General features: G+C 55.4%; 2 protein-coding genes across 2 annotated transcripts; one reads left to right on the top strand and one right to left on the bottom strand.

The window, feature by feature from the left end:
• Positions 1 to 484: 484 nt before the first annotated feature.
• On the top strand, positions 485 to 3,476 carry LOC117968617 (olfactory receptor class A-like protein 4). The gene is made up of 4 exons (XM_034916392.2): positions 485 to 703; positions 2,081 to 2,353; positions 2,503 to 2,745; positions 3,237 to 3,476. The coding sequence occupies exons 1-4, from the start codon at positions 485 to 487 to the stop codon at positions 3,474 to 3,476; spliced, it is 975 nt and encodes a 324-aa protein (XP_034772283.2).
• A 2,061-nt stretch (positions 3,477 to 5,537) lies between these two features.
• On the bottom strand, positions 5,538 to 11,751 carry LOC117411659 (OTU domain-containing protein 3). The gene is made up of 9 exons (XM_059020173.1): positions 11,501 to 11,751; positions 9,866 to 10,587; positions 9,356 to 9,504; positions 8,529 to 8,641; positions 7,456 to 7,578; positions 7,259 to 7,366; positions 7,060 to 7,156; positions 6,631 to 6,776; positions 5,538 to 5,997 (listed from the first exon to the last, which is right to left on the bottom strand). Exons 2-9 carry the CDS (start codon positions 10,081 to 10,083, stop codon positions 5,830 to 5,832), a joined length of 1,122 nt encoding a protein of 373 aa, XP_058876156.1. The 5' UTR covers positions 10,084 to 10,587; positions 11,501 to 11,751; the 3' UTR covers positions 5,538 to 5,829.
• Between the last annotated feature and the right edge of the window lie 298 nt (positions 11,752 to 12,049).

The raw sequence follows: 12,049 nt of genomic DNA, 5'->3' as shown, positions 1-12,049 counted from the left end.
ACTCCCTCTCTGCCTGACAGTGAGACCTCAATTCCAAACACTCCTCTCCCCTCTCCCCTGTGCTCCTCCTCTCCCCTCTCTCCTCTCCTCTCCCCTGCTCTCCTCTCTCCTCCTCCTCTCCCCCCTCCCCTCTCTCAGCCCCCAGAGCGTCACCGAGCTCCAGACTTTAAAATGTGCCATGGTGACACTGAGACTGAGAGGAGAGACAAGGGAGACTCACAGAGCAGGAAGAGAGAGAGAGACAGAGAGACAGAGACAGAGACAGAGAGAGAGAGAGACAGGGAGGAAGAGTGAGAGAGCGAGTCAGAGTGAGAGAGCGACAGAGAGAGCGACAGAGTGTGAGAGAGAGGCAGAGTGAGAGAGCGACAGAGAGAGCGACAGAGTGAGAGAGCGACAGAGTGAGAGAGCGAGGCAGAGTGAGAGAGCGACAGAGAGCGTGAGGCAGGGAGGGAGACTCGCACGCAGCCCCCCGGGCGCTGTGGGGATGGTCCGCTCGGTGTTCACTCAGAGCTCGTTGTACGGGCTGCTGGTGCTGCTGGGCGTGGTGGGGAACGTGCTGGTGGCGGGGATCCTGTCCTGGGGGTTCCTGCAGCAGAGATCCATCGAGCAGTCTGACTTCATCCTGCTCAACATGGCGCTGTCCAACCTGCTTGTCTCGTTCTTCAGAAACATCCTGCTGTTCCTCTCAGGCCTGGGCATGGAGGTAGGGGTGTGTGTGCGTGTGTGTGTGTGTGAGAGTGTCTGTGTGCCTCGGTGTGTGCGTGCCTCGGTGTGTGCGTGTCTCAGTGTGTGCGTGTCTCGGTGTGTAATGTCTCGGTGTGTGTGTGTGTCTCGGTGTCTGTGTGTCTCGGTGTGTGCGTGTCTCGGTGTGTGCGTGTCTCGGTGTCTGTGTGTCTCGGTGTGTGCGTGTCTCGGTGTGTGCGTGTCTCGGTGTGTGTGTGTCTCGGTGTGTGCGTGTCTCGGTGTGTGCGTGTCTCGGTGTGTAATGTCTCGGTGTGTGTGTGTCTCTCGGTGTGTAATGTCTTGGTGTGTGTGTGTCTCTCGGTGTGTGTGTGTCTCGGTGTATAATGTCTCGGTGTGTAATGTCTCGGTGTGTGTGTGTGTCTCGGTATGTAATGTCTTGGTGTGTGTGTGGCTCGGTGTGTGTGTCTCTCGGTGTGCATGTCTCGGTGTGTAATGTCTCGGTGTGTGCGTCTCGGTGTGTGTGCGTCAGTGTGTGTTTGTGTCTCGGTGTGTGTGTGTGTCTCGGTATGTAATGTCTTGGTGTGTGTGCGTGGCTCGGTGTGTTTGTGTCTCGGTGTGTGTGTGTGTCTCGGTATGTAATGTCTTGGTGTGTGTGCGTGGCTTGGTGTGTTTGTCTCTCGGTGTGTGTGTGTGTCTCGGTATGTAATGTCTTGGTGTGTGTGTGTGGCTCGGTGTGTGTGTCTCTCGGTGTGCATGTCTCGGTGTGTGTGTGTCAGTACGTGCGTCTCGGTGTGTGTGTGTGCGTCTCGGTGTGCATGTCTCGGTGTGTGTGTGTCAGTGCGTGCGTCTCGGTGTGTGTGTGTGCGTCTCGGTGTGCATGTCTCGGTGTGTAATGTCTCGGTGTGTGCGTCTCGGTGTGTGTGCGTCAGTGTGTGTTTGTGTCTCGGTGTGTGTGTGTGTCTCGGTATGTAATGTCTTGGTGTGTGCGTCTCGGTGTGTGTGTGTGTGCCTCGGTGTGTGTGTGTGCGTCTCGGTGTGTAATGTCTCGGTGTGTGTGTGTGTCTCGGTGTGTAATGTCTCGGTGTGTGTGTGTGTGTCTCGGTGTGTGCGTCTCGGTGTGTGTGTGTGCGTCTCGGTGTGTAATGTCTCGGTGTGTGCGTCTCGGTGTGTGTGCGTCAGTGTGTGTGTCTCGGTGTGTGTGTGTGCGTCTCGGTGTGTAATGTCTCGGTGTGTGCGCGTCAGTGTGTGTTTGTGTCTCGGTGTGTGTGTGTGCCTCGGTGTGTGTGCGTCAGTGCGTGCGTCTCGGTGTGTGTTTGTGTCTCGGTGTGTGTGTGTGCGTCTCGGTGTGTGTTCTCCTGTCTGTGCGCATGCTGACTTGTCCCCTGTCCCCTTGCAGGCGTTCCTGTCTCAGGGCTGGTGTAAGATCTTCATGTGTTTGTGGGTGTGGTTCCGCTCTGTCAATGTCTGGATGACGTTCTGTCTCAGCGCGTTTCATTTCGCTGTGATTCGCCGGAACAAACCCGCCCCCTCCGCAGGCCTCGCCCCCGGCCATGCCTCCCAGGAGCTGCGGCGCCTCCTATTGGTCATCGGGCTGGTCTGGGTCGTCAACCTGATCTACTCCCTGCCGCTGTTAATGTTCTCCACCAGGGGGAGCCTGAACAGCACTGAGGTGAGTCTCAATCCTCAGACTCTCGTCCCGCAGCGCTGGGCACGCCGTTACTGTCCAGCTTTATTTAACATTAAGAACAGATCAGTTAGTCCAAACGAGGTACATCGTGTCCCCTCCTCTTTGTGTCCCTCTCCCTCTCCTCTCTGCAGACCCTCATGGTGATCAGCAGCACCACACGCCCTCTGCTGGGCTGCGTGTGGAATTTCCCCTCTCGGTACAGCGGGCTGGCTTTTGCCACAGTGTCCCTGGTGGTGCACGAAGCTCTGCCCATCATACTGATGCTGGGCACTAACCTGGCCACGCTGTACCGGCTGGGCATGCACGGGCGCAGCGTGGGCGCCGTCCAGGAGAGCCTGCCCAGGAGGGTGCCAGCCGAGCGCAAGGCAGCCAAGGTCAGACTGGCAGCTCTGTCTGTTTCACTTTGTAACGAAGGTATTGAGTGAATGGAGCCGTGCTGTATTGAGTGAATGGAGCTGTGCTGTATTGAGTGAATGGAGCTGTGCTGTATTGAGTGAATGGAGCTGTGCTGTATTGAGTGAATGGAGCTGTGCTGCACTGTATTGAGTGAATGGAGCTGTGCTGTATTGAGTGAATGGAGCTGTGCTGTATTGAGTGAATGGAGCTGTGCTGTGCTGTATTGAGTGAATGGAGCTGTGCTGTATTGAGTGAATGGAGCTGTGCTGTATTGAGTGAATGGAGCTGTGCTGTATTGAGTGAATGGAGCTGTGCTGTATTAAGTGAATGGAGCTGTGCTGCGCTGTATTGAGTGAATGGAGCTGTGCTGCGCTGTATTGAGTGAATGGAGCTGTGCTGCACTGTATTGAATGGAGCTGTGCTGTGTCCCTGTGTCCCCGTTGCTGTGACTCTGTCCCTGTCCTCTCAGGTGATCCTCCTCTTGATTGTCCTGTTCATCGTTCCCTGGGGAACCAGCCTGGTCTCACTGAATTATTACAACTACAACCGAGGCCCGTCCGGGGAGTACCTGGTGGTCATCGCGACATTCTCCAACTCCCTCTTCATCGCGCTCAGCCCCCTGGTGCTGGCGGCCGGGCACAGCAAGCTGAGGAGCAAGCTGAAGCACCTCCTGAAGAGAGGGGATCCGGGGAGGGGCACAGCAAGCTGAAAAGAGGGGGTCCGGGGAGGGGCACAGCAAGCTGAAGAGAGGGGGTCCGGGGAGGGGCACAGCAAGCTGAAGAGAGGGGGTCCGGGGAGTGGCACAGCAAGCTGAAGAGAGGGGGTCCGGGGAGGGGCACAGCAAGCTGAAGAGAGGGGGTCTGGGGAGGGGCACAGCAAGCTGAGGAGCAAGCTGAAGCACCTCCTGAAGAGAGGGGGTCCGGGGAGGGGCACAGCAAGCTGAAGAGAGGGGGTCCGGGGAGGGGCACAGCAAGCTGAAGAGAGGGGGTCCGGGGAGGGGCACAGCAAGCTGAAGAGAGGGGGTCCGGGGAGGGGCACAGCAAGCTGAAGAGAGGGGGTCTGGGGAGGGGCACAGCAAGCTGAGGAGAGGGGGTCCAGGGAGGGGCACAGCAAGCTGAAGAGAGGGGGTCTGGGGAGGGGCACAGCAAGCTGAGGAGAGGGGGTCCAGGGAGGGACAAAGCAAGCTGAAGAGAGGGGGTCCGGGGGGGGGGTGTATTTTGTCTCAGCCTTGAACTAGTCGCAGTTTTTCTCCAAAAAAATAACAAAGAATTAAAGTTGAATCGAGAGTTAGAAAGAGATCTCCGGATTTATTTACAGCATTCCATCGAGCCCCTGCAAAATATCATGTTAACATGAAACCACTCTGCATGCCACACGCACACGCACACGCACACACACTGACCCCACTGTGTCAGCACTGAATACTCTGTGCAGATCTGCATGGAGCCCGCCTCACACAGCACTGAATACTCTGTGCAGATCTGCCTGGAGCCCGTCTCACACAGCACTGAATACTCTGTGCAGATCTGCCTGGAGCCCGTCTCACACAGCACTGAATACTCTGTGCAGATCTGCATGGAGCCCGCCTCACACAGCACTGAATACTCTGTGCAGATCTGCATGGAGCCCGCCTCACACAGCACTGAATACTCTGTGCAGATCTGCATGGAGCCCGCCTCACACAGCACTGAATACTCTGTGCAGATCTGCATGGGGCCCGCCTCACACAGCACTGAATACTCTGTGCAGATCTGCATGGAGCCCGCCTCACACAGCACTGAATACTCTGTGCAGATCTGTCTGGAGCCCGCCTCACACAGCACTGAATACTCTGTGCAGATCTGCCTGGAGCCCGTCTCACACAGCACTGAATACTCTGTGCAGATCTGCCTGGAGCCCGTCTCACACAGCACTGAATACTCTGTGCAGATCTGCCTGGAGCCCGTCTCACACAGCACTGAATACTCTGTGCAGATCTGCATGGAGCCCGCCTCACACAGCACTGAATACTCTGTGCAGATCTGCCTGGAGCCCGCCTCACACAGCACTGAATACTCTGTGCAGATCTGCATGGGGCCTGTCTCACACAGCACTGAATACTCTGTGCAGATCTGCCTGGAGCCCGCCTCACACAGCACTGAATACTCTGTGCAGATCTGCATGGGGCCCGCCTCACACAGCACTGAATACTCTGTGCAGATCTGCATGGGGCCCGCCTCACACAGCACTGAATACTCTGTGCAGATCTGCATGGGGCCCGCCTCACACAGCACTGAATACTCTGTGCAGATCTGCATGGAGCCCGCCTCACACAGCACTGAATACTCTGTGCAGATCTGCATGGGGCCCGCCTCACACAGCACTGAATACTCTGTGCAGATCTGCATGGGGCCTGTCTCACACAGCACTGAATACTCTGTGCAGATCTGCCTGGAGCCCGCCTCACACAGCACTGAATACTCTGTGCAGATCTGCATGGGGCCCGCCTCACACAGCACTGAATACTCTGTGCAGATCTGCATGGGGCCCGCCTCACACAGCACTGAATACTCTGTGCAGATCTGCATGGGGCCCGCCTCACACAGCACTGAATACTCTGTGCAGATCTGCATGGGGCACGCCTCACACAGCACTGAATACTCTGTGCAGATCTGCATGGGGCAGATCCGCTCTTCCAGTCTGATTAAAACAGAACTGTACAGTTCAGTAGAAAACTGACCTTATGCATTCCTCTGTTCTGCACACAATGAATAGATTCCACACTGCCCTCTGCAGGCATCCCTCCATTTATTCATGTCATTACTGTTGATATTCATTTCACCAGGTGAGACACTCAGATCAAAAACAAAACAATTTCAAATGACCCCGTCTAAAAGAACAAAAAAAAAGCAGAAACCGCTGTGAATGTCCTCTGCAGCAGAGGAGCATGGGAGTTGGAGTTTTATTACACACAGACCTCTTAATGAAACTACAGCCCCCACAATTCCTGTAGTGCCCGTGCTGCGCAGGTCATCACAGGCCACAGCAGCTCCCCTGGGCTGTCGGTCAGGGTGAGGGCTCAGCTAGATGTTGAGTGTGGAGAATGTCCTGACCAGGTGGACCCCGCTGTCTGGGTCCAGGTCCTGGTCCTGGTTCTGGTTCTGGTTCTCCCGGGCTCTCTGTCTGTGCTTCTCCTCCTGGCGACTCTTCTTCTCCAGCCGCTGCTGCTCCTTGCGCTGCTTACTGGAAACCTGGAGCCGAGAGCAGAGAGTCAGGCTGCGCTGCACAGTGCGGTACAGCACAGAGAGTCATGCTGCGCAGCACAGTGCGGTACAGCACAGAGAGTCACGCTGCGCTGCACAGTGCGGTACAGCACAGAGAGTCAGGCTGCGCAGCACAGTGCGGCACAGCACAGAGAGTCAGGCTGCGCTGCACAGTGCGGTACAGCACAGAGAGTCAGGCTGCGCTGCACAGTGCGGCACAGCACAGAGAGTCAGGCTGCGCTGCACAGTGCGGTACAGCACAGAGAGTCAGGCTGCGCTGCACAGTGCGGTACAGCACAGAGAGTCAGGCTGCGCTGCACAGTGCGGTACAGCACAGAGAGTCAGGCTGCGCTGCACAGTGCGGTACAGCACAGAGAGTCACGCTGCACTGTATAGTACAGTAAAAACACTGCACAGTGTGGTACAGTTGTGCACACGATGGTACAGCTCTGTTGGTATACTAAAAGAAACTCAATAAAACTCAAATTCAAATTCAAATTCAAAAATGCTTTATTGGCATGACGAGAGCGCTCAGGTATTGCCAAAACTCTCTGGCAAACATTTCAGCTTCAAGCCTCTCTCTGTGTCTTCAATGGATCTCTGCTTTTCTCTCTCTCTCACCTTGACACTCCTGTTCTTGGCAGCGCTGGTCTCCTCTGACTCGGTTCTGGTTCCGCAGGTCCGGTTGTTCTCTGCAGGACTCCCGAAGATTCGCGCGCCCGAGCCGGAGTCCTGCCACAGCCCCCCCTGGAGTTCCGAGTCGGGGGCTGGACCGAGGGGAGGGACACAACATTACATTACAATACAATACAATACAATACAATACAATACAATACAATACAGAGCAGAGCAATACATGCGATACAGGAGCGCATTCACACACGCACGCAGCACACACGCACGCACGCACGCACGCAGCACACACGCACGCAGCACACACGCACGCACGCACGCACGCAGCACACACGCACGCACGCAGCACACACGCACGCACACTGAGACACAAACACACACACACACGCTCACACAGACAGCTGGCCGCTGACTCACTGTGCCTGTGTGTTCCCGGGCCCTGAAGCAGCGAGCTCACTGCTGTCTCGATGTTATCATTCACAGCCTCCAGACTCTGCAGGATGAGCGCGGTGTCCTGGAGGAGGGGGGAGACTGAATGAAACACCCGGAACACAGACTGAACAAAACACACAGACTGAATGAAACACCCGGAACACAGACTGAACGAAACACTCACCGTGCAGCCCCCCCACTCCGACACCTCCCCCCTGGGGTCCCCCCCAGCTGGGCTCGCGGGCCGGTACCGGTTCCGATCCACCTGGGACTCCCCACCGCGACTCAGAGTCTGAGAGAGAAAAAAACACACATGGCTGACTTCACATCTCCTGGGAATGTGACACACACCCTCTCTCCCCGCTCCCTCCTCCCCTCTACCTCTGTCCTCAGGTGGGCGGGACTCTCAGAGTTGTCTCCAATCCTGCGCACGCTATCATAGTGCTCGCCATGGCGATAGGCGATGTGCAGCTCGCGGCCAATCGGCTTCTCCGACCCCCGGATCTGGGTGGAGCCAATCATAAAACAGGAGGAGAAACCGTGAGACACTGAGACACAGAGATACAGAGACATTGAGACACAAAACACACACTGAGACACACAGAGATACAAAGACATTGAGACACAAAACACACACTGAGACACACAGAGACACAGAGACACAAAACACACACTGAGACACACAGAGATACAGAGACATTGAGACACAAAACACACACTGAGACACACAGAGACACAGAGACATTGAGACACAAAACACACACTGAGACACACAGAGATACAGAGACATTGAGACACAAAACACACACTGAGACACACAGAGATACAAAGACATTGAGACACAAAACACACACTGAGACACACAGAGACACAGAGACATTGAGACACAAAACACACACTGAGACACACAGAGACACAAAACACACACTGACACACAGAGACACAGAGACATTGAGACACAAAACACACACTGAGACACAGAGATACAGAGACATTGAGACACAAAACACACACTGAGACACACAGAGACACAGAGACACAAAACACACACTGAGACACAGAGATACAGAGACATTGAGACACAAAACACACACTGAGACACACAGAGACACAGAGACACAAAACACACACTGAGACACACAGAGATACAAAGACATTGAGACACAAAACACACACTGAGACACACAGAGACACAGAGACACAAAACACACACTGAGACACACAGAGATACAAAGACATTGAGACACAAAACACACACTGAGACACACAGAGACACAGAGACACAAAACACACACTGAGACACACAGAGATACAAAGACATTGAGACACAAAACACACACTGAGACACACAGAGACACAGAGACATTGAGACACAAAACACACACAGACACACAGACACACAAAACACACACTGAGACACACAGAGATACAGACACATTGAGACACACACACACCTGCCACAGCGGCGCGTTGACCTGGTGGATCACCACGGTGACCCCGTGGTTCCGGGCGAAGGCCACGATGGCATCGTTCCCAGCGAAGGTACCGGACTTCCCCAGGCTCGCCACTGCAAGACAAGGACAGGGAGTGAGGGGGACAGGGGGGTGCAGCGAGGGAGTCGGGGGGTGCAGCGAGGGAGTCGGGGGGTGCAGCGAGGGAGTCGGGGGGTGCAGCGAGGGAGTCGGGGGGTGCAGCGAGGGAGTCAGGGGGTGCAGGGAGGGAGTCAGGGGGCGCAGGGAGGGAGTCAGGGGGCGCAGGGAGGGAGTCAGGAGGCGCAGGGAGGGAGTCAGGGGGCGCAGCGAGGGAGTCGGGGGGTGCAGCGAGGGAGTCGGGGGGTGCAGCGAGGGAGTCGGGGGGTGCAGCGAGGGAGTCGGGGGGTGCAGCGAGGGAGTCGGGGGGTGCAGCGAGGGAGTCGGGGGGTGCAGCGAGGGAGTCGGGGGGTGCAGCGAGGGAGTCGGGGGGTGCAGCGAGGGAGTCGGGGGGTGCAGGGAGGGAGTCGGGGGGGTGCAGCGAGGGAGTCGGGGGGTGCAGCGAGGGAGTCGGGGGGTGCAGCGAGGGAGTCAGGGGGCGCAGGGAGGGAGTCGGGGGGTGCAGCGAGGGAGTCAGGGGGTGCAGGGAGGGAGTCGGGGGGTGCAGCGAGGGAGTCGGGGGGTGCAGCGAGGGAGTCGGGGGGTGCAGCGAGGGAGTCGGGGGGTGCAGCGAGGGAGTCGGGGGGTGCAGCGAGGGAGTCGGGGGGTGCAGCGAGGGAGTCAGGCTGTCCAGGGCGTCCCTCTGTCCTCACCGTGTTTCTCGAAGGGCACGTCGTCCTCCACGAAGGGCTCGAAGTCGTGCCGCTGCGCGATCATGAACTCCACCGTCTCGCGCCGGAGCTTCAGGTGGTTCCGGGAGTGGCCCTCCAGTTGGTCCCCCAGGGCCCGGAACAGGCAGTTACTATAGCAACCGAGAGAGAGAGAGAGCGTTACCACAGCAACCGCTGACTCGCAGAATTACAACAGAGAGGCGGTTACAGCGATGAGGGACAGCACTGAAACAAACAGGAAGGGGTTGTGTCTGCCTCTGACATTCACTTGACAGCAAGCAGCAGGTATGAGGAGACAGACAGAGAGAGAGAGAGAGAGTGAGAGAGAGAGTGAGAGAGAGAGTGAGAGAGAGAGAGAGAGAATGAGCGAGAGAGAGAGAGAGCGAGAGTAAGAGAGAGAGAGAGAGAGAGCGAAAGTAAGAGAGAGTAAGAGAGAGAAAGAAAGTGTGAGACAGAGAGAGAGAGAGAGAATGAGCTGCTGCTCTCTCGTACCCGTCTCCAGGCACCTCTCTCAGTTTGAGGCCGAGTGCTTGCAGCTGATTGGTGAAGCTGACAAACTCCTCCTCCTCGTCCTCGTCGGCCCCGCCCCCCTGCGCTCGGTTCCGGCGCTCCTTCGCCAGCGCTCTGCGCACCGCCCGCTCGTCACGCTTCCTCTCCACAGAGCACTTCCTGTGGGGGCGGCCCGGCTTCACTGCCTGCTTGCGGGACATCGTGGGGCTCCGAACAGAACCAGGGGCTCACTCACACTGGGGCACACAGAACCAGGGGCTCACTCACACTGGGGCTCACAGAACCAGGGGCTCACTCACACTGGGGCTCACAGAACCAGGGGCTCACTCACACTGGGGCTCACAGAACCAGGGGCTCACTCACACTGGGGCTCACAGAACCAGGGGCTCACTCACACTGGGGCACACAGAACCAGGGGCTCACAGAACCAGGGGCTCACTCACACTGGGGCACACAGAACCAGGGGCTCACTCACACTGGGGCACACAGAACCAGGGGCTCACTCACACTGGGGCTCACAGAACCCGTCTCAGTGTTCGTCTGCTTCCCCCTGTCTCTCTGTCTCACACGCAGCGGGTTCTGATCCGGTCAGGCCCGCTATAATCCAGCGCCTTCTCGTCTCTGTAAATCCAGGAGAGAGATCCGGAGCGGAAGGAATCGTTCATCCCAAATCTCCTCAACGGAAGCTCGTCGTCCGAGCGAGTCTTCCGATTCCCACAAAGAAAATGAGGACAATTAGATTTTGCACCCACTTCCCTGTGAAGAATCTGAATACACAATCGTACTGCTCCATTCACACAGGCATGGGGATACCACTGCGTCGCAGACTGAGCCACGGGCAGGTTTAACTGAGAGCCCTGGCTAAGCATCCAGTCTGTCGAAGACATCACAGTACAGGCAGTGTGATCCACTCCTGGTTTTACTAGCAGTTCAATAAGACACACCTGCGCTTGTTACCTGCACACACTGGGGCTGATGAAACACGAAGTAAACCCTGGGGAATGGGTGGAAGTGCTGTGCAATAGGAGTCTTATTTCCACCCCTGCAGTGAACCCTGGAAGGGAGTCTGCGTGCTTTACCTGTGGCTATCGTCTCTTTACATGGCTTTATCTGTCACAGCAATCACACGGGTACTCGTGTGCTCTAGAATCTCATATTAACCTGGAAGTGCCGGTGCTTGTAGATATCTGCGACGCCACTTCAATTAAACGTGGACATGTCTTACAGGTTAACAAATGCAGATTTAACGACGTAATGTGCGACTCGTGCACTGCGGGCAAGGAAGGAAGCCGTATTATCAATAATAATAATAATAATAATAATAATAATAATAATAATAAAAAAGAACAAAAACAGTCTGCAAACGAAAACAGCCGATGATTCACCGGGCTGCCCGGCTCCGCTCTCCGTGTTATTATCACTCGCTGTCACGGTCATCTCGTCTGTTCATGACAATAACACTGGGAGGGATGTCAGGGTCGCTGTTTACTTTTATTTGAATTTCACAACTTCTACTAGTTAAAAATATCGGTCTGTTACCCGATATCCGCAAGTGTTTCGTTTACAGTGCATGTAAAGCACCCCAAAGCGCCGGTGTCGTTCTTAAGTAACACTTACCCGCAGTCCACACGACAGCCTTGTTGTTTTTTATTTATAATTATATTAACGCGTCGTTGTTTTATTTCTCCGAAAGGAGTTGCATTCCTTCCTGCACCGCTTCCGTGTGTATACCGTAGCCTACAAGGTTCAAAATAGCTTCGGCGCCTGCGGTTACGGTGTCGAATTCCGCGAAGCTTTAAACCTTCGGGTTTGCTCGGATTCACGCTGGAGGGCGAATTGTCCGCCACGTCATGCTTTAACAGTGGCGTAGTCCGTTTACACAGCGGGATGTAAAGATCCGCTGTCGTCATCTGTCATTGGGGTGCTGGCCGCATTTATTCATCACTGTGCCTGCCGCAAACCACAAGACCACAAGAGACCGGTGCTGGGGATCGATTTTATTGTCATCCACACAATCGTGAAATATTATTATTATTATTATTATTATTATTATTATTATTATTATTATTATTATTTATTTCTTAGCAGACGCCCTTATCCAGGGCGACTTACAATTGTTACAAGATATCACATTATACATTATTTTACATTATACAGATATCACAT

Source organism: Acipenser ruthenus, unplaced genomic scaffold (assembly GCF_902713425.1).
Source record: "Acipenser ruthenus unplaced genomic scaffold, fAciRut3.2 maternal haplotype, whole genome shotgun sequence".
Taxonomy (NCBI): Eukaryota; Metazoa; Chordata; class Actinopteri; order Acipenseriformes; family Acipenseridae; genus Acipenser; species Acipenser ruthenus.
Note: the sequence above shows the minus strand (reverse complement) of the source record. Positions and strands in the feature narration are given on the sequence as shown.

What these genes read in the sequence shown, in the direction of transcription:
- LOC117968617 (XM_034916392.2), top strand. Translation starts at nt 485, where the DNA reads ATGGTCCGCTCGGTGTTCACTCAGAGCTCGTTGTACGGGCTGCTGGTG. An exon ending in GGAGCCTGAACAGCACTGAG is followed by an intron (nt 2,354 to 2,502) that starts GTGAGTCTCAAT and finishes TCCTCTCTGCAG; the next exon opens with ACCCTCATGGTGATCAGCAG. An exon ending in CCGAGCGCAAGGCAGCCAAG is followed by an intron (nt 2,746 to 3,236) that starts GTCAGACTGGCA and finishes CTGTCCTCTCAG; the next exon opens with GTGATCCTCCTCTTGATTGT.
- LOC117411659 (XM_059020173.1), bottom strand. Translation starts at nt 10,083, where the DNA reads ATGTCCCGCAAGCAGGCAGTGAAGCCGGGCCGCCCCCACAGGAAGTGC. An exon ending in CGTGCCCTTCGAGAAACACG is followed by an intron (nt 8,642 to 9,355) that starts GTGAGGACAGAG and finishes CTTGTCTTGCAG; the next exon opens with TGGCGAGCCTGGGGAAGTCC. An exon ending in CCAAGAACAGGAGTGTCAAG is followed by an intron (nt 5,998 to 6,630) that starts GTGAGAGAGAGA and finishes TCTCGGCTCCAG; the next exon opens with GTTTCCAGTAAGCAGCGCAA.